General features: G+C 37.7%; 1 protein-coding gene across 9 annotated transcripts in view; it reads left to right on the plus strand.

Annotated features, from left to right (window-relative positions):
- Nucleotides 1-27631, plus strand: part of LOC139143592 (mitogen-activated protein kinase kinase kinase 3-like) — an 85573-nt gene extending 57942 nt beyond the window's left edge. For 3 of the 9 annotated variants that reach the window (XM_070714045.1, XM_070714046.1, XM_070714047.1), the window contains exons 3-15: nt 10974-11068; nt 12491-12531; nt 15632-15737; nt 17773-17946; nt 18766-19002; nt 19865-19926; nt 20308-20453; nt 21175-21402; nt 22739-22887; nt 23083-23208; nt 23749-23878; nt 24224-24398; nt 24788-27631. In XM_070714045.1, the coding sequence (XP_070570146.1) occupies nt 10974-11068; nt 12491-12531; nt 15632-15737; nt 17773-17946; nt 18766-19002; nt 19865-19926; nt 20308-20453; nt 21175-21402; nt 22739-22887; nt 23083-23208; nt 23749-23878; nt 24224-24398; nt 24788-25028 (1910 nt within the window). In that variant the 3' untranslated portion in view covers nt 25029-27631. Of the gene's footprint in view, nt 1-9127; nt 9339-10663; nt 10822-10973; nt 11069-12490; nt 12532-15631; nt 15738-17772; nt 17947-18765; nt 19003-19864; nt 19927-20307; nt 20454-21174; nt 21403-22738; nt 22888-23082; nt 23209-23748; nt 23879-24223; nt 24399-24787 lie in introns of those variants that run through there. The other 6 variants (XM_070714050.1, XM_070714049.1, XM_070714051.1 and 3 more) reach the window with 5 other exon arrangements.

Here is a 27631-nt window from a genome sequence, read left to right on the forward strand (position 1 = left end):
GGTTTGTCCTCTGATAATTTTAAGAAAGGAAACATCAGGGATAAATTTTTCAATCAAATCTTCAAAAGGGGAAAAAAATCAGTGATTTGAAAATTTTACCACATTGTGTATGTATTTGATCATCCCTTTGGTGATCGAATCTTAGTTAATCCCTGAGATAATTTTATCAAATTCCATGGGCTTTCCGGCTATTCCGTTATACCATCATGTATCATGACAAAGATTAAATATCTTCAGGATAAAAGTTAGGTTTAGGCAGTCAAACCACTGTGTCATAGAAGGATTTCAGAAGAACGTATCTCAGCTGGATTATCATGTGGATGGCTGACCATGAAACTGTAAATATTTCCACGGCGTCATGATGTAATATTGACAAGAATGTTGAATATTTATCTTTCAGCATTTTTTCGAATTCCGACTTTTCTACCCGGTAGGCAGAAGCTGAATACCCAGGAATTCTGAAATTCTTCTCTCCCTCTTTAATCGAAGTGGGAAAGCTTTTTTCTTTCAAAAGATGCATTCTACACCGGTTTACAGCATATCTGTACTTGTGTATGGTTTGTGTTTTGCAAAGGTATATCTCTCACGGTCAAATATTTCGGCCGCCCCCACAGGTCATAGGTCAACATCCTAGAGATACCGCTGCCAGTGATATATATGAAACCCAGGAAAGGAACTTGAATCATGGAAACAGGACAAACATCAACTGTTTCTACGCAGTACGGAAGAGAAAATTGGTTGAGAGTTTATTGAAATGGTAGCTCTGTATCATAAATGAAAGTTTTCAATGTTAATGGAAAGATCCATTGAACTTTTTCATTCATTTGGTACATGAATATGGTAGATTACTTTGCATTGCAACAGATAATGGAGAAACTATATCCCCTCCCACAAAGGTTGTTAAAAGGTTATGTATGATCCCATGGGGAGAGCTATTATACTTTTTACTCGACAGTTTAAAAATTAATCTAGGATATAATATAAGCATGCTGGTGGCTGCAACATCAGCAGTTATGGACTTAAAAAGGTTTTACAATATACCGTGCCACCACAATTCTTGTATGGATGGATTCAACCAGTGTTACATACAGCTCAATTGGACCAAAGTTTGTCTGTATAACTAATGGAGTTAAGTTCTGCATAGTTTATGACTAGAACTGTGAGTTCTAAGGAGGGTTCAAGTTACACGGCTATCTTCCAAACACGTTGTTGGAATAAGGCATATGTCAGCAACTATTTGCCTTGCATTTTTTGTTCCTCCCACGCACTTGTAAAGAATCCTGCACCAAACCCTTCCTGTGCTTTCCAGAATCCATTTGAGTGGATCCTAGAGAAATTGTCTGGAACCTGTCCATAGTTTTGGCGTTGTAACCCCAAAATCATACCAAAACTACAGAGAGAGTTTGGACAACCAGAGGAAAAAGATGGACACACTTTTGAAAATGATATCGAATTTTGTGCATTCAGTTGTACTGACTGATGGAAATCTGAGAATTTCAGGGAAGAGTTGAAAATATTCATAAAAATAAAGACCTTTTCACCAAGTCGTTTTTGCACTTTTATTTAACCCAGTGACATCTCAAAAGAATGAGAAAATCTGAGTTTAGAACAGCTGCCAATAAGTTTGATATTTCAAAAATTAAGATCAATGGTTAGACTTGTGACATTTATTGCATCACATGGATCCTGAGAAAAGTAGTTGGATTCACAAAGTTAGTCAAAAATTGAGAATTCTTTCAACAATTTTCAGTCTGGTACTTGTTATCTGTAACATCGTAAGAGAAAAAGGGATGATTTCAAAGTGAAATACAGAATGTGTATCTGTGGCAGGCATGCTTGAATCCTTTCACTGAAATGGTCTTGCAGACTATGTGACTGTTATCATTTAGTCATTACAATTGTATGTTTGCATAAAATATTCCTGTTTGGAAAAATTGTCATTTTCTCATTAGAATTCAGACTTTTTACCATCACCAATTTTACAGGAGTGATAATTCCGATGGCGTGGCTTATTGTCTGCAATTTTTCTGTCATTTTCCATAGAAAATAATATTGTCATAACTGCTGAGATCGCTCTATAATAGCTTATGGCACTTGCCTACTGTACACACAGCATAGACCTAAATATGTATGCACATACATATACATTCATACTAAGGGTATATGTACATTCACTCACACACACACACACACACACACACACACACACACAAATACATACATACATACATACAGACATACATACATACATACATACATGCATGCATGCATGCATGCATGCATACATACATACATACATACATACATACATATACACACACACACATACATACATACCTACATACATACATGCATACCTACATACCGATACGTGTACATCCATCCATCCATCCATCCATCCATCCATCTATCCATCCATCCATCCATCCACTCATCCATACATGCATATGTTTACACATACACCCAAGTCAGCCCTTAGATCATGCATGCAATTGTTTTCACGTTTGCTGAGGGGTGACAAGATACATGTTGGATAGCACTGATATTACTAAACACAGCATGGTGACCAATGCCATAGTACAGTGTGTCATCTAGCTGTGATGTAGCCAATCCTGAGATGTGTCTCGAAGGGCAATTGTACAGTATCGCATTTTCATTATGTAATATCCTATTGATGGAGTTTTTCACCAATCACAGAGTCTGTTTTATAATCCTTGCACTGGTCATCAAAATGCAGAGTGAGCGTAACCAAGTCTTGTTTATTGTGAAGCCCATGTGATGTGATGAAACTTTGTTGAACTGTAAATATACAAGATCTTATCACATTTATAGTGTTATTTCAAATGGATGGAGTCAAAAGTCTGGCAAGGGGTAAAGTTGTAAATCCATATCTTTTACAAAAACTGCAATGACCTGAGGATGACCTTTGAGGTGATGTTTCAGAATAAGTCACAGTGGGTTTGATAAATTAAACAGGACGGGTCAGGTCAGGTCAGGTCAGGTTTTCAAACTGAAAATGCCAAAAGTTGAAACTAAATTCCTCTGCGTGAAAAGAATTTTATTTTCTCTGTTCATGTTACGGAAATAGTGTAGAGTTTACTTAGGCTTTGGAGCATATGTGGTGTAAAAGTTCATTCTCGTTCTATGCTGAAGTTAGAAGAAATTCATCACCAGAGAAAGTTTGGCATATGGGATTTTGGTATATTTATATTGACATGAGATAACACTTTGTCTTAAAGGGACAAAGTCACAATTTTTTCGAACTATTTTGGTGAGTTTTGTTTCATGTGAGAAGTTATCTATGATGTTCTGCTCACTGAAACATGCTGAATTGTCAGTCAATCAATGTGCATACATAAATGGACTGATGACATAATTTCTGTTATGTACCACAAAATATGTCATCAAATTAGTTATTGCTGTATCTATAAGCTGGGGGGTGGGGGGGGGTGGTAGAGATCTGACGCATGTCTCAATGAGAAGAACAACATGAATAGCTGCTCACATGAAACAAAAGCAACTGAAATGATTTATAAAGATAGTGACTTTTTCCCATTGAATTGCTCTGTAGTGTCAGTGAGATGTGAAATTTGAAAATCAGAACAGCACTGGGATGTGTACTTCAAGACTGGCAGAAAGGTATAGCCTATGCTGTCAGTGCTGACTTGTTCTGTTGAAAGGGAATGCATCGACATCTATCTCTGATTCTACTGTCACAATAGTCTACAATCAAAGTGGACGGAATTACTCTAATTTAATCACAGAGTCTTCCAAAATTACCCACTTTGAAAGGCTTCTTGCCATTTGTGCCCTGTCAAGTGTGAGTTGAAAAAACTTTTCCCATGATAGAAGATGAACCAAAGCATTGTCATGTGCTCTCATTGTGTTTCATCTGTGTCTATTGTTGTTTGGGAATCTTTGCACTATTTTGTGCAACCAGGGTAGATTTTGCATTGAACTTTGAGCGAAATTGAAATGCATTTGCATTGAGAAATGGGTTGTCATGGTGATTTGTGTTGATTTTTGTTTGTCGTGGTTCAGGTGTACACAGTGAAGTGGACTAAGAGTATCTGTAGGTTGTATGGAAAAAATTGCAGTGATCTTGTCAAAGGTGATAAGCCAGTTAAGGTAGAGCACGCTTCGGGACAGATATTTGGACCCTCAAACTTTGACAATTCTTTTCTGATCTACCACTTGTGGGGGTTCATTATAAAGCTCTTGGTGTAAGAAAACTTTTCATCAGCTTAGTTTTTCGAAATTCGAAAATTTATTTTATCTCCATAGAGTTAAGACAGGGGTGGCAGCCATTGTTAATTTCAAATATTGGTAAATCTTAAGTTATTTGTGTCTGTAGTACCAAAGTTTGCACGGTGACCCCAAATTTTCATTCTTGTTTTTGAAAGAGAATAGTTGAAAGATTCCTGGAGGAAATTTTGAGCAAAAGTTAGTCTTTCACTTTCGAGGCGCATACTACCTTAACACTACCGCTGTTCTCCAGTCATTCTGCCTGGGTTCACCTTGATATATCTGACCTCAAAGCAATTATGTTACAGAGTGTGAAAAATCTTAATTTGCATAAGTTAAATTAACATAATTTATCACAGTCCCTCTCAATCAAAACCAAATCCTTCCCAACTTTTCAAGCAGAGGGGGCATTCTCCCTTGTGAGTGTAACCTGGAGAAAACCCTGCAAGGCAAGTGACACTTATCAGAGTCTCCAAATCAACTGCCGACATGTTCCTCAACTTTTGTAGCAAAAGCACTGAAGTACGTCGACGCACGCTGTTAAAGATGATGACTTCATATCAGTGTTCTCCTCACTCCCGAAAATTATCTCTGCCTATATGGAGTATTGCCACTGAGATGTAGACACGTTGACTCAAAAGGGCTTCTTTTGTTCAGTGTAGAGTTGCTATGATAGAAGAATAAAGATACGATTGTTGTCATCGGTCAGAAAGTATAATAGCTTCAATATCTCAAATTTGGAAATCGTGTTCAGATATTACAGAGTATTACATGGAGTGTACTTACCTGTGCACTGTCATAAAGGAAATACCGTGATATTCTGTATAGTGCGAGGAGTATTGGAATGAGTTTGTTGTTAAGATTTGCAAGTCCTTTATCATTGAAGACCATATGCTCTGAAGAACGATCGACAAACATCTCTTGCAAGGGATGTGTGTCACCACAACATTGGTGTTGAGTGGCTGTTTTAATAATAAATCAAAAAGGAGGTCAGATCTGTCTTCGTTGAGAAAGTGAGATTGAAAAATGTGACGCGAATCTTGCAGAGATGATTGAAATTTTGTCCTTGCCACGTTTTCAAGTAGCATTCAGTGTTTGTTTTCCCAACAGTGTGGTGACTATAGGTCATCAAAGAAGTCTGACCTGAAGCATTGAACTATCTTTACATTTCTCCAAGGACAGCTTATCTCAAAACCATTAACTTTTACTGCACTTTATTGTCGGTTGTGATACAACACATCAAGAGTTCAGCCTCCTGTGTTGTATACCGAATTGATAGTAAAACACTGTGATGTTAAGCTGAGTGTGTGCCTATGTATGTGTGTGTAAATGTATATATACATTTACAAGTATATATACATGTATTCATACAAACACTCATAGTACACACATACATAATCATACACAATCACGCACACGCACGCACATGCGCGCGTGCACACACACACACACAGACAAAAACATACATAATCACACACACACACATACACACAAACTGTATTATATTGGGGATCGCCACAGGTCACATAGCAAATTATTAGTGGGTATCTCCATTGGAAAGTAAAGTGCTTGATGTAAAGAGCATGGCAATAAAACGAAGTGACTTCAGAATAAAGGAATACTCTTGGTAACTCAAATTTCCAATATTTCAGCAATCATGAGACAGGTTAACCATCGTCATGTCTGATATTATCAGCTCATGTTAGAGGTATATACATGGTTTAGTTTATACATTATGATCACTGTTTCCCAAAAAACACCAGTGTATTAAAGTAGTTATTCTGAATCAGTTGACAGGGTAAATCTGTACAGGTTTTCCATAACTCACAAAATCTTGAAACATTACATATATCAAAATTTAATAATATCAGTGGACGATATGAATGCTGTTATTTTAGAAGACGGAGAGAAAAAATGCTACGTAGCAAACTTGACACACGGTTGCATCAGTGATGTGTTTAAAATGTGAAGGCAAGTCTGTGCAAAATTCTGTGCATGTGAATTTGCATGCTATTCATCATAACCCAGGAAAAGTCATTTTTTATCCTCATTCCAAATTATGACTTCATGAACTTAGTAATAGTTGATGGATTTGTAAAAGATTTTCTATCGTGAGAGTGGGTCAACAATTCTAAGTCACTCTTGTTTATTGCTCTCTGTGAAGCGTGGCTTACATACCTGCTGCAAAACAAGAATATTTGATTTTTGCAAGTCACTCGAGAAGTCCAGTGTATTATCTATCCAATCCTGCTACCAGAATACTTTGGTCAGTACCACTAGGCAGGGAGGGGGGTTTCAGGTGAAGGTCAGGCATAATGTGTCCTCCATTCACCAGTCCCACGAGATCACTTCTCATCATGGGGGTCATTAGTACCTACTAAGAACTTACCCTTTCAAAACGGAAGTTGCTATAAAATCCACAACCAATATCTTGATATCTGTGGGAAATTCAATTCAGTCGCTTTAGTTTTACATACAGTAAATCTGTTTGCCAAGTGGCTATCATAAATTTAGCAATCGCACATTCATAAAAACTGTAAATATGGACTAAATTAAAGGAAGGAAATAAAAGGTCTAAATTACACGTTTTGGTCACTGTTTTGCCATGCTGCTAATAAGAAAAAGCAAAAGATTACCAAGTTATTTTTATCTAATTTTTGATCCACCCCAAGAGGTAGAAATTTTTCTCATTTAAAGCATAAATAAACACAAAGTTGAAATATTAAGGTAACATGTGTCTTCAATATTTACTCTGATATCGATAGGTAAGTTCATGCACACAAGAAACATAATACTAGCCCTCAAAACATGTTTTGATTTGATCAAGATGATGAACCCCCGGGTCTTATCTTAAATTAATTTTTTGATACAGGCCGTCTGGATATTTCAATAAGCATGAGTGGTCCCTCGATGGCTTCCACAGACTTATCTGGGAATTACTCCAAGATCATATCTGAATCCGCCGTATTTGTTTAAGCGGTTCTTGAATATCTGAGAAAACAAATTTGATAGCATTCCTAATTTGATGTTCGGGGCAAAGTGAAACCTGCTCCCAGTTGGCGACGAGCCAGGAAAGTCAGTCCACCTTGTTGGTGTTCAGTCTTATGTTATAAGTCTGCCCTGGGGCACTGCAGTTCCTGTTATTTTCATGAAAGCATCAGGAAGCAGTGCGTGTAGGATGCATAAGCACAAAGACACATGCTCGCATGCTCAAACCAGATCAGACAGTCTGTATATGAAGCTAAACTCACAACTCTTGGTAGAGACAGAGTGTTTGTCACAGCAACGTTGTTCAGGAAACGACTGAGAAACTTCATCAGATTCTATTAACCCTTTGAGTGCCAAAGTCAACTTTTGTCGCCTTTATAGAATATGACATAGCCAGCAGCATTTTTCAGATCTAGACAAGTTTTTTCAGACTTAGCCTAAAATTTTGGTCAAAAAATGAAACCATTGAAATGTAATGTCCATTTGGTCCAAAATTATCAAAAAATACAGAAAAATTCATGAAGATTGGTAAAATGTTACACTGAAATTTTGGTGGGAAAAATTACAGCACTCAAATGGTTAAGATGTTAAGGACAATGTCGTGTAGGTAAATGTTTGAAAAAATGTATGTCCCAACACCTATCTACTAGAGTAAAAATATTAACTAGAGTAAAAATATAAACTCGCAAACTGTGAATTTTCTTTCCCTTGGGATATTATTTCATGTAGATATATTGCATGTCAACTGGAAGGTTAAAGCGACTTTGACTGACGTCATGCTCTGCGTGATAATGTAAAGGTTTCGACTGATAAATCCTTGTTTCTTTGCTTATCTGTCATACCTCAGACAGTGGAATTGATCGCCCACTTTCGTGAGAACTTAGTGTAATACTTTATCTCGATCTTGAGCCATACTACTTCATAATGAGCAATTCTAACTTGAATAGTGCGATTATCTATATCGTACATCACATCCCAGTCAGGATTTTCGGTTGAATGACTCGTGTTTATCACCTGGCGTATCCTCTTTGACAGTTTTCAATTCGTGATGTCAGTGATGTCAGCTAGCGTAGCTGATATACCCACATCGCCTGATCTTCTGTGCTTTCCCAACCGTGCAAGTCGTGATCAAAACAAACCAGTTCCCTGTCACTCAGTCGCAGAGGTCAAAGTTCACGAGCATGTGGCAAATATCACTCAACTGTACTCGTTGAAATGGTTAAAAAACAGTAACCAATCCAAGTCATATTATCTGAAAGATGGTTCCCTTACATAACTGTGCGATTCTCCATATCGCTAGTCCATGTGCTGAGCCGGCAACTTCTGACATACATGAGTAAAGTGAGCGTACCTTTATCATGTAAAGCTACATTGTGATTTTTTGGGGATCCAAATTTTTATAGGTGAAATCAAGATTGCAAACTTTAAGGTGTTATTCTGTCAATTTTCGTTTACAAAGTCAATATTCTTGGATCAGATTCGAACTCACAACCCATAGTATCTACTCACCTAGCCAAGACATACAGCAATAGTGTATTGCATAAATTCACCACTGAAAAATAGTGAAACATTTGTTGCTGAAACATGATGAAATTTTTACTTTCCAAATCAAAATTTTTAAAGACTGTGAAGATGAATGCAAGACAGGTGTCTGGTTGAATCATTGTCAAGAGCAAAATCACTGAAAATATGTTTCCTATAATATTTAGTGTTTTCTGTACTTATCAGTTGGATTTCATTTGATGGTATAGTAACATTGACAGTCTAAGGAGAGATTCAGCTTGATGAGCAGGTACATGAATCGATCAGGTGTTGATCTGATTCAAGGTATTCTGGACAGGAAATCATAACAGCGCCACCGTTGAAGAATTCTAATCACACTGCAAAACACTGCATTCAGTGTTGTCTGCAGTATGTAAATCTTCCGTAAGCTGTTCACGGTGTAGATGCACAAACCGTACCCCAGCATGTCATCATGTAGCCAGTACCATAGAAGCAGGAATGCTTCCATGTAAACAAACTGTGGGCAAGCCACAACAGTGGTGTACAGTCCTGATGGGACTACCATCCCTGCTACAGTCCGTCTCAGTTAAATGTCTCAAATTGTAAGTTTTTTCAAACTTCCTCATATTTTTCTTCTTCAGAAATGCATGTCACTGCTATAAGTGAACTTAGTGTGCGTTTTCCTCTGTGTTGTGGTCTTTGCTAGTTGTCCTGTAATACATGAGGTTTTTGTAAATTTGACGTGCATGCCTAAAATAATGTTATCACAAGAATTCTATGGTGTTCTAAAGTCTTTCTTTGAGAAATTAGTCTTTTCTGTGCCAATATGAACGTTTGAAAGCCATCAAGGATCGCACATCATTTCTGTATCAGAACATATGAACTCTAAACTTTTCTCCAGACTGTCACCATTTTCACAGTAGTGGGTACATCTCTTTGTGAAAGTATGTTTGTGCCTGTGGACAAATGTTAGCACAGTCGTTTTGTGGGTGTCCATTTGATTTTTATGAGGTTTACAAAAGAGTGTGCAGAGCTGTGCCGACGTATGGTACTTCAGGCATTTCTCACCATGCTCTGTAGGGTTTATGCTTGGCAACAACTAAAACACAGTGGGTAACTCCGCAAACAAGTTGACCCCGCGAGTTGATACTCCAGTTTTCGATTATACCACATGGGTCCATACCAGGGAAACATTCGGTAGATCATGTTGTCTGGAGCCCATGCGTTTCGTCAGAGATTCTCCGTGCCCTGTATTTGACACAGTCAACTCTCACGGCCCCGATCCTACACCTACAAAAGTATACATGCATGTCTTTGAGTAGGTTCTAAAAATTTGATCTATTTGATTTAACCTCGGTGTCTCATTCACTAAATTGGTTTCAAATGCTTTTCACAGCATTGATATCTGATAAATGTTTTTTTTTGTGGAAATGAAATCAGGTTGTCGGTATTTTGCTTTGTCAGCAGACCTCAAAGGTAAAAAAAATGTACATTGTAAGTATACATCTCGTATTGCAAATATGTGAGAACATCTAATTTTTGTGCCTTCACTCCCGGGCTTCACTATATATGCTGTCTCATACTCTTCTTGTTTTTTACTCTCCATCCATCCCTTTGCACAGGGACAGACACACAGTATCATATGCATACATGTATGTATACTCTTGTACGTGACAACAGTTTGCACAGAAGATGAACTTGTAATACTGGTTAAAATGCAAGATGCTGATCCATTGACCTTCGAGTTAGCATTGCGTCAAACCCTTGACTTTGTTGATGCTGACAAAGTGTTTCTGAAATTGAGGCTTTTCCGATAGGTTGACTACAGGCTCCTTAAGTTAGTGACTGTGTGTGTTGACCCGGTGGATGTGTATTTGGACCAATGGGAAGCCGCCTTGCTGAAGTGTTGCTGGAGCTGATTTACTGCCAAGTTTACACAGCGCAGACAAAACATGAACACACTCACTCTCCATATTGAATTGCAGTTTGATTTACCACCAGTGCTCGGAGATGACCGCTGCGATGCAGTGTCAGTGTCATCCATGCTCCCTGCACGGCTATCAAAAACAGCAAAAGTTCTCCATGGTAGGGAATGTGTGTGTGGCTGTATTCTGATGACAACCGCCGCTCAATTTACCAAAACTCTGCGTAATTTGCCATGACGTTTTCTCACGCTTGTTGCGGCAGTTAGTTCCCCTTTGGCATGATTTGTAAATCACTCATCTGTTCCTTCACAGACCCTACAAAAGAGGAAGATGTTTTGAGCGTGATCAAGTCGGATTTGGCCGCTGGTTATATCGCTAATCGCAGAGCGCCCAGAGGATCATCTTCAGTAAGTTTTGAATCAAGTCATCTTTGAAATGTGTTCCCTTTAAACCGTCAGCTGTCTGATTTTTGCATGCAAGCTTAACCCTTTTCCTGCCAGACAGTAATAACTGTATCACTTCCCCATCAGCCAAGTCAGTAAAAAGCAGTATTGAGCCAAAAAATGACGCATTTTCACCCACTTGGCTTGGTATGTTATAGCATCTTTTGTCCAAAAAAAATCAACTTTACAGTATTATGTTTTCAACAGCCTTCAAATGTACAGTATTATGTTAAAATACATCATATGGAATACATTGTGTTTCATTAATTTTAACAATCTTGACCTGGTGGTGAAATATGGACTTGGCAGGAAAAGGGTTAATGAGCTATTTGTCAACAGGAACTGCAAGGCAAGTAGCGGTGTATTTATAACAATGATAGGACAAGGAACTGCAGTGTTGGTTGCTATAGAATATTTAACCCTTTGAGTGCTGTAATTTTTTTCCCACCAAAATTTTAGTTCAACATTTTCCCAATTAATATGAATTTTTCTGCAATTTTTTTTATAATTTTGGACCAAATGGATATTGCATTTCATTGGCTACAGTTTTTTATCAAAATTTTTGCAGAAATCTCAAAAAAAATCGACTAGGGCATATTTTATAAAGGCGACAGACATTGACTTTGGCACTCAAAGGGTTAACATGATGTCATGATTTTACTGCAAATCTTGGTTTATCCCTGTAGTTTTCTGTGGTTACAGTGTAACTTACAGCAAAGGGAAAGGGGTCGAAAGCTTGAAAACCACAGGAGCCAGCTCTGTATGCAAAATGTCACTTAATTCTCACACATATATGGCAGACACATACGTGATCCATGTCATGACTGAACTACAGACTAGTATTGAAGACAAAGTGAAACTGATCAAATAAAAGTGCAATGAGAACACAACATAAACATTCACCATGGTACATGCAAAAACTAAAATGTAATGTTGCTTTTTTGCAAATTTTTCCTCACTACCTGTTCGCAAACATTTAAGGGAAGATGGGGATTTCAGTCCATTCTCAAAAGAAACATAACAGCTAGTGCAAAATCAGTGTTGACATTTGCACAAACCTGATGTTTTTACTATAAATATTATATGTGTTTGGATTTAAAATTTCAGTGTCTGCAAGTTGTATCACACCAGACTATCAACATGAAATGAGATGAGCATGACATTTTGTGTAGGGTTCAAGCCTTGCATATAAAGTTAAGACCTAGGAATGGAGGTTGTGTTTTGCAGGAGACTGACTCCGGGGTGTGAATTGATAAGATTTTAATGACTTTCAACCTTTGGGTCACACAGTTTCCAGGAAGAGCAAGTCACCTGTGAAACACCGACCTTTGTTTAGTTTTTTTCTGTGACCTTTCTAATATTTCTGTTTGTTCCTCTGTCCCACAGAATGAAGTTCGAGTCAAGTTCGAGTTCCAGGGCGAAAAGAGGTGAGGTGTGAATGATGATGTTCTCTTGTTGTGTTGTTTGTGACATTGAAATGCACAGCCTCACTGCTTTCTGTTTTAGCAGTATGTGCCTTGAAAGTGAAAGATCTGAACTTTTGCTCAGACTTTCCTCAAGAAAACTTCTAACACTGAAAACACTGAAAAATTTAATCAGCCCCTTTTAAGATCAAAAATAAAAATTAAGGGTCACCATGCAAATTTTGGTACCAGAGAAACAAATTACATAAAATTTACTAATATTTGAAATTCAAAATGGCTGCCATCCCTGTGTTGACTCAAATACAGAAAATTAAATTTTTGATTTTCAAAAGAGGCAGTGAAAACTTTATTTTTCCATAAGCTTCAATGTTTTTCCACGTAAGTAACATGTATTGGAAAAATTTGAGGGTTCAAATATTTCTCCATGAGGTGCACTGACCTTAAATTTCTTGGCTGTTCCTGTTTTTGATAAGTAGCTCACGTAGCTTTATCAGATACAGAAAGACAGCAAAATTCAGATTTTAGTGACCTCGAAGATTATTCAGGGCAAGAGTTTTACAATTTGAAATAACCTTTGTATGGTATTGGACAGATTACAGGTACCGGTACTCTCTTGGTATATCTCATCCTAATCTGACCCGGAATGAAAATTACTGAATAAAAAGTAATCTAGCAGTCGGAGGGCGGTGTTTTATGGGTGGTAGTGTAGGGCTTCCTACTACAGTATTCTTGCAGAAAACATTAAGGATGCAAGTTTCAAACTTGATAACGTGCATTTGTGTGTAGATGTTGTCCCAGTGCTCTCTGAAAGATTGAATCACTTGCAACATTTACTGATGTGGAACTTGGTTGATACAATTCACAGTGAAGCTATCTCATGTGGACTGTTACCGTCGCACAGAATTCCAAAGTAAAACAAGTCAGTCAATGGCAAAGTTTGAAGGGTTTACACACCAGCTCAGTGTGAAAGAAAAGTAATGTATTTCTGGCAGGCATGTAGACCTAACATGGGCAAATTTGCAGGGCAGATGCAAATTGCACATATAGTCCTTTTGCATTGTTAAGACACCAGAAAGTTATGCCATTTGCAGAGTCGGTGTGTGTACTTGTGCCGTATAACATGTTGTGGCTAATTTCCCAGACATACCGTCATTGGAGTGTTATGTTTCTATCTTTGCATGACACGCTGTTCTGGCCGGTACGAGTACGGGAAATCATTGGTCTTATGTATCAGACTAACTAGGGCTAGAAAGCTGGATGCCCAGTGACCTCAGACAACTGTCGGGTCAGATAAGGGTCAGGTCAGGCTGAGGTCAGCATCCATTTATCTCTGAACACATGCCACTGTGATAGCTCACTTACAACTGAAATGCACCAACTGGCAATGGCAGTACTGTAAAAATTGTCCAGTAAGGGAAACATTTGTTGAAGACATTTACTGATTGAGCTTGCCCCATGAGCTGAATACTATGAATTATAAATTTAGATAAAAACTTTTAAATCTAAACTTTTTAAGTTTACCCTTTTCTGTTTAAGATATCGCTCACTTCTGGAATATCATCCAGTTATCAACACATCACACGTTCATACATGTATAGCCACAGACAGACTGACACAGACAGACAGATACACACACATGACATACACACATACACATACACATACACAGATACACATACACAGACACAAAATATTTACACACACTGACACACATGATATAAATACATATGTACATACATATACATATTTATATATACATACAAATACATATAATAATATACATACTTTAATATACACATACATATATACATATAATATAAATACATGTATAATTTTGTGTACTTTTTTCATTTTCAAATGCTTTTCAAATGAAGTGATAGCAAGGTGTACAGTAGGTTGTTAGTGGTGTTTGACATTTGAAAGCATTCCGTCAAGATTTACATGCATAATTTTAGGTTGTGGTAAAACATGGACAGCCTGTGTTACAGTGTTCATAACAACAGTTTAAGGGATCGTTGCTTTCTTGTTACCAGTTGCTTAATTTCAGTTGTATTTGCTGTAGTGTTATTTGATCCCCAATGGAAGTTTCCCAGGGCTATAGATAAAAATGTCCATATATCTAGTACAGTGACTCACGGCTGTTGATTCAATGCCCCCCTTCCCCCTTCATTTTTCTTCACAGTCAGAGAGAGGGATCTAGCTCGACAAATACCTTCACATCTCAAAAGTGGCGGTGCATTCGTCTGACAAAGAAAGAATCCATAAATGTGGAAACCCTGATAAAAATGATTTTTTGTACCTATTTTGAAGTCAAAGGTTTCATTTCTGATTTTAAGTTGAATATTTTGCATGTCATGAACGATCAGAGATGATACCGGTAAAAATATTTATAGTCAAACTAGTTCATCTTGATTTAATTTTTATTGGAAAACAAAAAAAGATGAATATAAATTATGTGCTGTCAGTAAGCTAGTTTGACGCATCAATAGGAAATAAATCATTGGTTTGTTTGGGATTTAAGTGCAGGTCAAATTAGATCATGTAAACACTCTAAAAAGATCAATAAAAATGTCATCATACATAGAATTGTATGTCATTTAAAGCCATCCAGATGAAAAGTGTCATTGTTCTGCAGATGGTTTTTGTACCATGAAGGCTGCAGTGAAAACCTGTCGGCGGACACTGCTCAGAAAAAGCTTAACTCTTTGCATAGTGAAGCGTCTCTCTTCATGTGAACCGCAGTGTTGAAGTCAGTGTTGAAGACATTTTGCACTAAACCCCTCATTTCTATGGAATGGTCAGATCTTCATGTTAGAACTAGTAGGGTTATTCCATGATGTGAGGTTAAAGAGGGGTGGAAGCTATACAAATGTTACACAGATGTAGTGTTGCCCTAGATATGTTTATTACTAGTGAGTAAGCATTTAAAGTGTTGGGTTGAATGTCAAGAATTCAAAACTGTATCTGCATGAAACCTGGAAAACAAACTAGGCTATTCCCACAATGGTAAGGAGTAGAAGTTGTGTATACAGACGTCAGAGTACGATTTTGAGCTTGTGACTTCACTGTTTGTGATGTACTGTGCTGTCTTTTGTTTACACAGGGCCGTGTTTGTACCCAGACCTGTCAATTTCACAGATTTACTGAATCGGGCCAAGACCGCATATGAAGCATCACTGCCTCTTCTTATGCACTACTCCAACAATGAGGTAAGTCCGTCCTTGCCCTTGCCGAACGCAACATCCATCACTCTGATCTATCCATCATTTACTGCAGAGACAAAGAGGTGAAAGATGAGGAGTCGGTTTCTCAATACTGATCTCACAACTTAGTTTCCTTTGTCTTGATTAAGGTTCGATAAAATTGCTTTCCATAAATTTGTAACAGGAACTAGTGCTCGTCAGAGTGACAAATTATCCACAGAGAACATGTGTTTTTGCTTAATCGTTGTTCTAATAGTGGTATCAATTGCATGACGGAGACACTATACAAGTCCAGAGTGTCTTTCTTGTTATGTTGATCGGCAGGAATTGATGTCAGTACTTTCCCACGGTTATGACGTTATTATGATGTCACAGTTTGGTGCACAGTGGTGCCGTAGTTTTAGTTTCACAGCGTCTAGCCGAGTCCTTGTTTCGAATGAATCAAAACTAATTTGAGGATGTCATTTTGCATGAGACCAGACGTCAGCAAAACAGTTTGTTCAAAATTGGATTCAATGGTGTTGACAGCGTTATTGAATTCTGATATATAGTTACACAAGGTAGCCCATTGGTTTGAGTGCTATAAGTTACCAACGGATAGCTTTCTGATTTTGCTGCAGTACTGATATTGTAGAGAAAGTTTCCTGCTGCATGTATTACTGCAGAACCTCCGATATGTTGTCTGTCACAACACTTCCTATCACATGATAGAGCTGGTCAGATCTGATCTGAAGTATGCCATCTGACCACATTATTTAGAAATAGGGGTTTAAATTCCTAAACAGTCACATGTAGGTGATGCCTGGTTCTGTTGCATGATATGTACTATGTTTGTTTCACCTCGTCACCTAGCTTTGTATATGCATGAGCTGGCATGCACATATATTCTCCAATGATAATGCGCTATTGTTGTCAAATTGCGAAGTCAACAATGTTCATTAAGATAGTTTGTTGAAATTAATATCATACTGGGCTTCAAGCATGAGATGAAAAGCAGAGGTCTGGGTTGATGGCTGTTTTTCCCCATTTGCAGTGGCACTGCACAGAGACAATATACCATTGAATTGGCCATAGCAATCAATATGATAGATGCCAGTGTTTTTAATTCAGAACTCCCATTTTCAATTTTTCCCCAAGAGTTTCCGTTAGGCTCAGTGATTGGCTGCCTCAGATCTTGTGCAGTATTTTGATTGTCTCAATCACGTTAATGATTTTCCTGACAGCCTGTGCAGTTAAAGAGTGTGCGCGGGTTCAGTGGTTCGTGTCTGTGTGTTATATTATCAGGTCTGTGAGTAGGCCTTGCACAGGGATGGAAAGTCAGTAATGCGTGTTGGGTTATAGTGTGTGGGCTGTATCAATCAGCATTTATATACACCCACAGCCAAAGCTTACGTAAACAGTCAAATTAGCACTCCTTAAGATCAAATATTGAGAATACAGTGAAATCTCTGTTCTTGCTAGAATAGTATACTTGATCACAGTACATTGTATATGATTTTGAAATTGCTGTCTGCTCTGTATCCATCTCATTACACTAACGCCATCCCTCCATGACAACTTGGAGTAATGGAGATGCTGTAATCTCCGTAGCTGGTGTTATGGATGTTGCAACCATGGCAACATCAAACACAGTGACTCAAACGCCCACTTCATAATATCGTGATAAGATTTTCAATGATCTTTGTTTGTTTAAACCAGCAGTTCAAGAAAATTGTTCCTTACGTGATTTGCATATACTGAAATTACTTTTGCTGCATCTAAAGAGAAAATTATTTTGGTTTGTGTTTGTTACAAAGTTATTCTTCTGTATGACAGCAATATAAACAGGATCTATACTTTCATCAGTTACTCTGCATGGCAAAAAAGTAAGTTACCGTTTGTGTTGACTTAAAATATCTTTCACAAACAGCGGAAACCACTGTAACATAATTCCCTACAGTTTTTGCGGAGGTGTAACTGCATCTAGAATCCGCATTATAGAGTTGGAAGTTTTCAAGACGTCTTTATCCCCTATTTATGGTTTTCCATTTTCCCATTGCAGTTGACAATTCCATTGAAGAGTCAGCTCGATTTGAATCAGGCACTGGAATTGATGGACCATGGCCTTCGTGGAAAAAGCAGCAAGTCACTACGGATTTACCTGACCAGCCAGGATCCTGGCCACACCTCTAGCATGCCACCTAATGGTCCGCTCAGAGATCTATTTGACACACATGTAAGTTTTTCTGTCAGATTCAGCCTGTTTTATCGCCCGCTCACCACCATGGTTTTGCTCAAACCCATTGCTGTCTATGAGGATTGTGCACAGCTGAATAATTTTCAAGATGTCAGCCTTGAGTGTGTCATTGAAATAATTCAGTTAGGTATTTTTGGATTAAAGTTCTAAAGAATTCAGTAGTTTTAATCTTGTTAGTTCACACAAGTTAAAGAAGTTGTAAGAATGAGATTAGTGTGTGACAAGTGTCTGAAAGTTGTTGTAAGAATCATGTGGCTTTACATAGCAAAATAATTGTTTCTATGTAAATGTAATGTTTCAAACTTGTATCATACAGCCCAAAAAATGTAATTGTCATTCTCTCAGTAATACTGCTTTCAGTAAAAGATGAACTGCTTAGTAAATCAAAATTATCAAAAAGATAATATCTGTAAATTCTCTGAAGTTATCTGTCAGTAGGGAAATAGTTGTCACATAGATCTACTGTTGTGAAGTCATCTGAATTTGGAAACCAAACTGAATGATTTTCATATGCACATACACTGTAGTGATGTGGATTCGGAGATTGATGTTGAATGTATCCCATTCACATCGGCAGTTGTGTAGAGTTAGTTTTGTCCCAAGTGATATCAACTTTCTGCCACACATCCTGCACAGATACTCCCAGACTTGCAAGTATTTTATACTGTGTCACGGAAACTCCTTCTAGACTACTCAGTGGATTCATAGAAGCCTGGCGGTGCTGGGACCCATAGCTGGATCACGTTTCATCCCCCATTCATAGCGTTGAAGTGTGTTTTCTTTCCTTCAACATTTCAGATCAGCAACAACAACAGCAAAGCCATCCCATTCCGATCTCACTCAGTGCCTCAAGATATTCCAGAATCGGGAGCAGAAGGGGTCAAGCGACACTCGGCGCCCCCTCACCAGTCCCGCCAGTCACATTCCCCTCCCCCAGGTATCACTCCAGACAGTGAGGACTTACCGCACAGTGGGTCATTTGACTCCTCGTGTGGGGGAGGCAGGTTTATTCCAGAAGAGGATGTGTATGGAGACGTAAGTGTTCGATTCCAGCTTTTCTCCGATTTCCAACCTAGACTTAATCTTTACATGAGTTGTGGAATTCACATACTTGGAGCAACATATGATTGTCTTCAAAGATGTGAATGTGAAACACAGACCTTTTAAGTCACATTTGTTTGTATGTGCTTATATATTCATCTTATCCTTGTGAAGCCAAGGGAAGAGATTTCTTGCTGTCTGAAAGTTATAAAACAGTTGTAATCAAATTCAGACATACCCATTGCCAACTTTGCAAAAAAACCTGAGTTTAAATTTTCCCACAGATATAATATAGATTCGACTTTGACTTCAATTTAGTTTCTCAAACCTTTCAAGTTTTACTCTAACCACTGTCATCCCTCTTCTGTAGTGGAGAAGTCCCAACACACCACTGCAGTCAACAAATTTCTTCCAATAGTGTACTTTTTAACAGTTGGCAAAAGAAATGAAGGCAATTGCAAGATTGCGAAAAACTCTCTCTAAAAAATTATATTTTTTTATGAATTTCCATTTGAAACCTTTATTTCCATGTTCAAAGTTGAAGCAGACATAAGGTGTTTTTTGCAGCCTGGCTTAAGGGTATACTGTCACCTGTTCCAATTTTGCCACAGTTACCATGGAAAGAGAAAATCTAACCAATCACAGATTTTAAGCGGGTGGCGGCTTTTTAAAAACATCGCCCTCACATGGGCATTTTGAATACCAAGGAACGCCCCTTTGACCATAATTGGGCATATTTAGATTACAGATGACTATAACTTCAACAGTTTTTACTCATTACCTGACTGAGAAATCAATCTTTGAGAAGAATGGTGACTTCTAATAAAAAGCTTTCTTTGCATTTTTTTTACCACAGAGTGATCATTTTGGTAGTCAGCAGTCTCTTGACAGTGCATACAGGAGCAGATCACTGGGCAGGTAAGTTTATTTTGGAAATATTTACAAAACAAGATCATTTGAAAACTGAATAACCTCACAACAATGGCCTGTCCAAGCCATTCCCTCAATGTGTGGTAATTTTCACAGAGCAGAATTGTGAAGATTGTAATGATGGTTTGTAAGTTTGTCAGTAGAACTTAGAGATTTTACAGGTCACCTGACCTTTTCACATTTCTTAGACAAGTTTGCTATTAGACTAATCATCATAACTTTCTTTTGCATTAATATATTTTCAATACTTGTGAATATGCTTCTTTTTTCATTAAAATGTAAACTGATATTCAGCGCTAAGTTTGGAATCCTTGAACTTGTGATATCACTTCCGGCTGACAACTTTGCCCGTTGTTTATGTCCTCACAGTGCAACTGGCAGAACTTTCAGAGCCAAGAGCAACAGTTACGATGAACTGAGCAACGAGTTGCAATACATGGGAGACAAGGCGGGCAAAGGAGGCACTTATCCTAGAATACAAAGTAATAAACAGTATATGAGGGACTACAATGATGGTAAGTAAAAAACAAAGAAAGATGAAGCAGTATGTGTACAAATTTGTTTCTGTTCATTCATCAATTGTGCATAAGACTGTAGCAAAGTGTATGTCAGACTGTGGTAGTAATAGATAAAAAGTATACAATGTTTCAACATTAATGGCTATGCTTCCGGCCAGTTAGGGCAACAATTGAGAGATATGATAAGAAGTGGTAGTGTTCTTGTTCAGAATATTCACGTTGTCTTTGTAAGATATTTCTTGATTCGCCAACCATCTTTATACATATTTACAGATTCGTATAGCATATATCATAATAATGATTTGGCAGAACTAACATTTCGTGGAAGTTGAGTTTGTATGTATCACAGATAAATAAAAATAACTCAGTTATTCCCCTGTGCAACAAAGTATCCAGTTTCAGGACACAGCTTCGGTACATCCTAATGTTCTGTATGGTTTTCCGGGATCTGTAAAAGATTAAAACGGAAATGGAAGGGCTGATAACATATACCTGTTTTCTCAATATTTTGATATAGAGCTGCACAGTGACAGAAATGTTGGTACTGTTGAACCAAAGCAGTGGGCATAGTGAAGGCAATCTGCCTGAAATGTTTTTTAGTTAAAAACTACTTGTTTTGTATGAGTATCAATCAGGTGATTAATTCACCAACAGAACATACAAACAAAGTAATCAGACTTAACTGAGGAATTTTTTCTCTCCTTTCTTTACTTTCCAGGCAGGAGAACCTTCCCCATCCGTCACCCTCCCGCACCCAGTCCCACAGCATTACGGAGGGATCAGTACAGCCCCCACGGCAGTGCCAGCGGATCTCTGAGTAAGAGCAGCAGTAGTAGTGGCATAGGCCCTGACATCGACTCCCTAGATAGGATAGAGCGTAGGAATAGCGATCTGCAGCTAGCTATGAGAACTTTACAAGATCTTAGTCTCAAAGAAAACGCCAAATGTAAGTTGTCATGTGTGTGTTAGAATAGGATAAAATGTAGGTATAGTGTGTGTTAGAATAGGATAAAATGTAGGTACAGTGTGTGTTAGAATAGGATAAAATGTAGGTACAGTGTGTGTTAGAACAGGATAGTGTGTGTTAGAATAGGATAAAATGTAGGTATAGTGTGTGTTAGAATAGGATAAAATGTAGGTACAGTGTGTGTTAGAACAGGATAGTGTGTGTTAGAACAGGATAAAATGTAGGTATAGTGTGTGTTAGAATTTGATAAAATGTAGGTGTAGTGTGTGTTAGAATAGGATAAAATGTAGGTATAGTGTGTGTTAGAACAGGATAAAATGTAGGTATAGTGTGTGTTAGAACAGGATAAAATGTAGGTACAGTGTGTGTTAGAACAGGATAAAATGTAGGTATAGTGTGTGTTAGAACAGGATAAAATGTAGGTATAGTGTGTGTTAGAATAGGATAAAATGTAGGTATAGTGTGTGTTAGAATAGGGTAAAATGTAGGTATAGTGTGTGTTAGAATAGGATAAAATGTAGGTATAGTGTGTGTTAGAATAGGATAAAATGTAGGTACAGTGTGTGTTAGAATAGGATAAAATGTAGGTATAGTGTGTGTTAGAATTTGATAAAATGTAGGTACAGTAATATGCACTGCAGCTAGCTATGAGAAATTTGAGGTCATAGTCACAAAGACCCCAGCAAACTAGATAAGATAGAATTTAGGAATAATTATTAGTACTTTTAGAACTTCAAAGTCTTTCTTTTAAAGAAACTACATGCAAATACAAGTTCACATGAACTCGATAGATATAGTGTAGAAATGGTGATCCCCCACTGCAGTCTCAGTATTTAGCAGTCTAGCCATCTGTGGTAAAATTGAATCTTCCTGACTTTAATACATATAATGTGTGCTCTTACAAATCTCAGTGTGAATATAAATGCCATGGGCCATTACACAGGCAGTGGTCACAATCTGAATGCTTTGCATGTAAACATCAGTAGAAAAGCGAGAAAATGGTCACCATAAATAATCACATCCTGCTGTACACAATTATCAGCTGCCAGCAGTAAGTGATTTTTCTTAAGTGGAGAGTGAGTTGACCACCAACAGAACACATCATTCTTCAATCAGATAGGAAGGGTGCTATTGAAGTAGTTATCAGCAGATACCAGTATACGAGAAGATCTTGTTTCCCATTTGTGAAAGTCTTCACTGCCTGCATCAACATCAGTAACTGTAGCAACTACTGATGTGAAAGATTTTCAATGTCAAAAATTTGATAACCGATATGGTTTAACATGTTGATTTGTTTGTTTGCTTTTGGTTACAGCTCCCAGGGCACCTGTCAACTGGAGGAGGGGTCGTCTTGTAGGTCAAGGTGCATTTGGTCAAGTTTATGTATGCTATGATGCAGACACTGGTAGAGAATTGGCAGTGAAACAAGTTCAGTTAGAAAGAGACAACTCAGAGGCCAGAAAGGTATGGCGCCCTCTATGCTAGAGTACAGAAATTCTTTTGTATATCTTTGTATCATTTACTTTACGGCAGAAACTCTTTTAGATTCTGTCAAATAATTTTAAAGCTTAAAAAAACAAGACTTTAACATAAGTGTACACTGATTGTATGACCCAGATTGTGAGAAATATGATAATTTTGTTTGATTCTGGCTTGCAGGAAGTAAAAGCATTAAAAGTTGAAATAGAATTATTGAAAAATCTTCAGCATGAGAGGATAGTACAGTATTTCGGATGTGGAGAAGATGAAAAGGCATTGTGTATATTTATGGAGTTGATGCCAGGAGTGAGTATAAACTTTCAATTTTTTATTCAGGAAATCGCAATTCTAACAAACAAATCTTCCTAGCTAACAATGATTTGCTGTAATATAGCCTTTATAACTTTACATACAGTCTTTGGAAGTAAAGATTGGTATTCACCTCTTTGTTTTTATGAAAATCTATCATTTAATGTAATCTAATGTAAATGTAAAGTCAGGGCTAGATGTGTGAACATTACGTGAATTGATTTCAATCCGTATTTTTCATGTTGCACCTGTGTTTATGTTTATTCTTGGTCCATAAAAAGTAAATTCTGTTTCTCGGTGAACTTTCATGTCAATTCCATTCCCCAAATAACATGCTTTGCAATCGGCCTTCGTGTACAATGTTTTGCCATATCACGTTAGACTCAGATGGGCGTTGGACAAATTGGATCTATTTGACTCATTTGATGCCAGCCAGACGGGAGCATTCTTTCTGTTCAAAGATGATTTTGATGAAAAAGTGATACACAATGTCTGAAGGTCTCAGTTCACAATATAACATGAATCTTTTGTCGGCAGGGATCCGTCAAAGATGAACTGAAAAATTATGGCCCTCTTACGGAGGTAGTCACCAGGAAGTACACTAAACAGATTCTAGAGGGCGCTGCATACCTACATGCTAATCACATTGTACACAGGGATATCAAAGGTAACCTTATTAGAAATGTGTTAATTGAAGTAAAAATAGATAGCTGAAATGAAGTTCTCACGTTGTCTAGTTGCCTTTTGTCAGTAGTTTTGTTGTTGTGGTTGCTAACTAGGCTAGAGAAAAATCATTGCTTGCCATGAAGGCAAGTTCTATGAACTTCTATAAGTAATATTGTTTATCAGAAATTATGATATACACCATATGTAACTTTCTAACAAAGGATCCCTTAAATATAAATTCATGTTATTCATGTGGTATAATATATCATTTGCAGACAATGTTGAATTTCACGTTCAAAGCATTGCAATGGAATGGATATTTCAATAAACGTATGTTCCTTCACAGGTGCAAATATTTTACGAGATGCTGTAGGAAATGTCAAATTAGCAGATTTTGGGGCCTCAAAGAGATTGCAGACGATTTGTACTCTGAATGGTATGAAGTCTGTAACTGGTACCCCATACTGGATGAGTCCAGAGGTTATTAATGGAGAGGGTTATGGCAGGAAAGCTGACGTGTGGTAAGTTGATCCTAATGATCTGTGTGTGTGTGTGTGTGTGTCTGTGTGTATATGTGTGTGTCTGTGTGTATGAGTCTTTGTGTTCATGTGAGTGTATATAAATCAGTTGTCATGTCTTTAAGTCTTCAGAGAAAACAGACTGCAAGAAGATTGATCAGAAGTAAGACATTTGCAAATGATCAAAGTTTCAGCCAAAGAAGGACGCGAAAATGAATAAAAAGCTAAACACACAAATAGTAGACATTCAATGTGAAATGTACAGGCTGTGTGTATTTATGCCTTTGAGGTCAAATTGTATGGGCTTGAATATCATGAAACCATTTTTTCTGTATTTTTTAAGATTCAATGCTGGGAAGGTTAATACCAATTGGTTTGTTATTTTTCTGTAGGAGTATTGGATGTACTGTGGTGGAAATGTTCACTAAGAACCCACCCTGGGCAGAATTTGAAGCCATGGCGGCCATCTTCAAAATTGCCACGCAGCAGACGCAACCGGAACTACCACACAAAGTGTCAGAAGATGCAAAGGACTTTCTCAGACTCATTTTCCAGAAGAATCCCCAGGATAGACTTAGTGCTGAGGAATTATTGAGACACCCATTTGTTACTGTGTCGTTAGTCACAGAATAAACATCGCACATGGAAAAATTTTTACACGGATGAATGAGGCATCTACAAATCCAAAACTGCTGAAGTTATCCTGAATCTGTTGCTGTAAATGTTACAAATGATTTCAAGATGGTGGTGGTCTATAGATGTATAATGCTGCAGAGTTTGTACAAGTTTACAAGGAACAAAAAGAAGTAATTTGTGTGTGTGATCCATATGGCAGTTCCTGATCTCTCCAGATGTCACGTATTCCATGGAATTTCTGGAGCAGTATTTCTCTGATGCCCATTCTGATAAACGATGACATTGTTTGGATTCAGAACCGAACTACTGCCTTTATAAGATGATCAGCAAGTTGCCATGGAAACCAATATGATTAGCAACACTTATTTTGAACAAACAAACAAACACAGAACCCCAAAAATCACATTGGTGAAAGTGCAACAAAGCTGGCAAAAACGTATATGACATTGAGTCGTTGAAGGAAGTCAATGACTGATATTGCGATGGAAGAGAAAACAGTAACTGCAGAACTTTTCACCAGTATTGGACCTAGTGGAGTGCATTTGTCCCACGGAAATATAAACTTAAAAAAATTGTTACTGTGGTAACAGCTGAAGGTACTTGTCTTTGTAAAGGTGACATTTTGAATTTTGAAAAGACTGAATCATCATATATGTATATTAATGCCTATTTGCCTTACTCCAAGAGTTTACAATTATGCTAATCAAATTGCTAATATTTTGTCAGGTGATGTCTGATTGGTTAGACAGTATTCCATACATGGAATTTCTCATGAATTAATCTTAGCATGTGACCTATTTTAACCAATCAAGTTTATATTCTCCAAATTTGGAAATACTGTCCGTCTCCGATTGGTCAGTGGTTTCTCCTAAAGTAATTATGATGTAAAATTTTATTGTATGAAATGTTTTCATGCGAAGTATGGTATTACGAGGAGTCGTTTTTGTATCATAAATCACACTTTTTTTTGTATAATTCTGATGGGATGTGGGGACAGGATAGTTTGTTATGTCTTATTAGTGATATAAATTGTCCAGCCCTTTTGCTTTTTAGTAGGCCAAGTTTGCACCAGAATTGAAACTAAAAGGACAAAAAAAAATTAGAACTTCCCAGCAGGGTCTCAGGTCTGCATTAATCCCAAACAAGAAGTGCCATTATTCTATGAGGCTCAGACGTTAGCCGTAGTGCAGATGATTATAGTATTCTTTTGTAAATTTTATTTTATTCTGGCCGTAAGGCTCCGCAGTTGCCTTTTTGCTGTAATTGTGAACAGAGGATGTATGTGTACATCATGCTGTGCCTGGTGGGTGAGATAGGCGCCACCTTGTGGTGGGTCAGAGGCATTACATTTTTTCAACCTGTGGGGGCGCCATTCGTATCAACCAGATCCCTTGTTCTGACTGTGCCTTCATTGCTCAAAGATCACTCTGTTATTCGTTACAAGCAAACATGAAAGCAAATATCAGTTCATCGCAACATAAATCATTGAATTCATATTTCAGAAAGTTTGCATTTTCATATGTACCAATGAAGAACAGCAGTAGAAATTTTAAAGACTAAGAAAAACTGCTAGTGAACTGCTAGTGTTTCTTTACCTAGTTGCTCATCAACAACTCAAATATTTGGGAAATTTTTGTTTCCATTCAAGTGTTGTAATATATTTTCCCCCATTTCATTTGCGTTGTGGTAAACCTTTGTGCGGCTTTTATTTGGGAAGACAATGCAAGACTACATGCAAGCTGCAGGCATCGCAACATGCTCAACAGAACGGCATGGAAACAGAGAGAACACCTGATATCTGTTGTATGCTACTGATTGAACACCCATTTATGCAATGGCCACACATTGGTTGTAGTTGCAATAATTGTAGCTCATTGGTCCAATCAGCTGGTTCATTTCCCTGAGGCCACTCAGTGCCTGTCAAAAACATCTGAACTGGTATTGTAGACCTGAAATGCACCAAAATTCCCCATAAGTCAACTTTTATCAGTACCAGTATTTCCTTGCTGTAAGATGTAAATTAACTGCTACTCAGCCCATCAAATGTTTCGAAGTGCTCCCTTACTATTTCGCACTTGTGACCTGATTGAGTCCCGCCTTGAAGAGAATATTTTTGATTATTTGAATGCTGATAGTGGCCTGAGTAGCTCTTTATTAAAGTTCCACACCATGGAAATCTTGACAAATGTTTAAAAAATATGAAATTTAAAACATTTTAAGGTTCATGGTTTTAATTTTAATCCTTGTCTGACATGGACATAGACATACAGTATGCCCCCCCCCCCCCCCCCCCCCCCCAAGCTGACCAGGCACAATGGGCTACAATTGTTGCACCTATCAAATTTTAGAATTCAAGCTTCACTCAGCAATTACATCATGGAATGAAAGGCAAGACCAAGTTTACTAATTCTATGTTTTGTGTTCATCACGTTTTCATACATGTGTCTGCTTGCAATGATGGCCAGCCCTCATCCACCCCGTGCTTTGCATTTTAAGCGTCTGTGTTTTTAAAATAACAGTGTTTGACCCACTTGGAAACTTTGGCAGAAGGAAAAAAAATAAATAAATGCCAATTTTTTTTTTGACAATCCAGTGAACAA

This window comes from Ptychodera flava, chromosome 11 (assembly GCF_041260155.1).
Source record: "Ptychodera flava strain L36383 chromosome 11, AS_Pfla_20210202, whole genome shotgun sequence".
NCBI lineage: Eukaryota > Metazoa > Hemichordata > Enteropneusta > Ptychoderidae > Ptychodera > Ptychodera flava.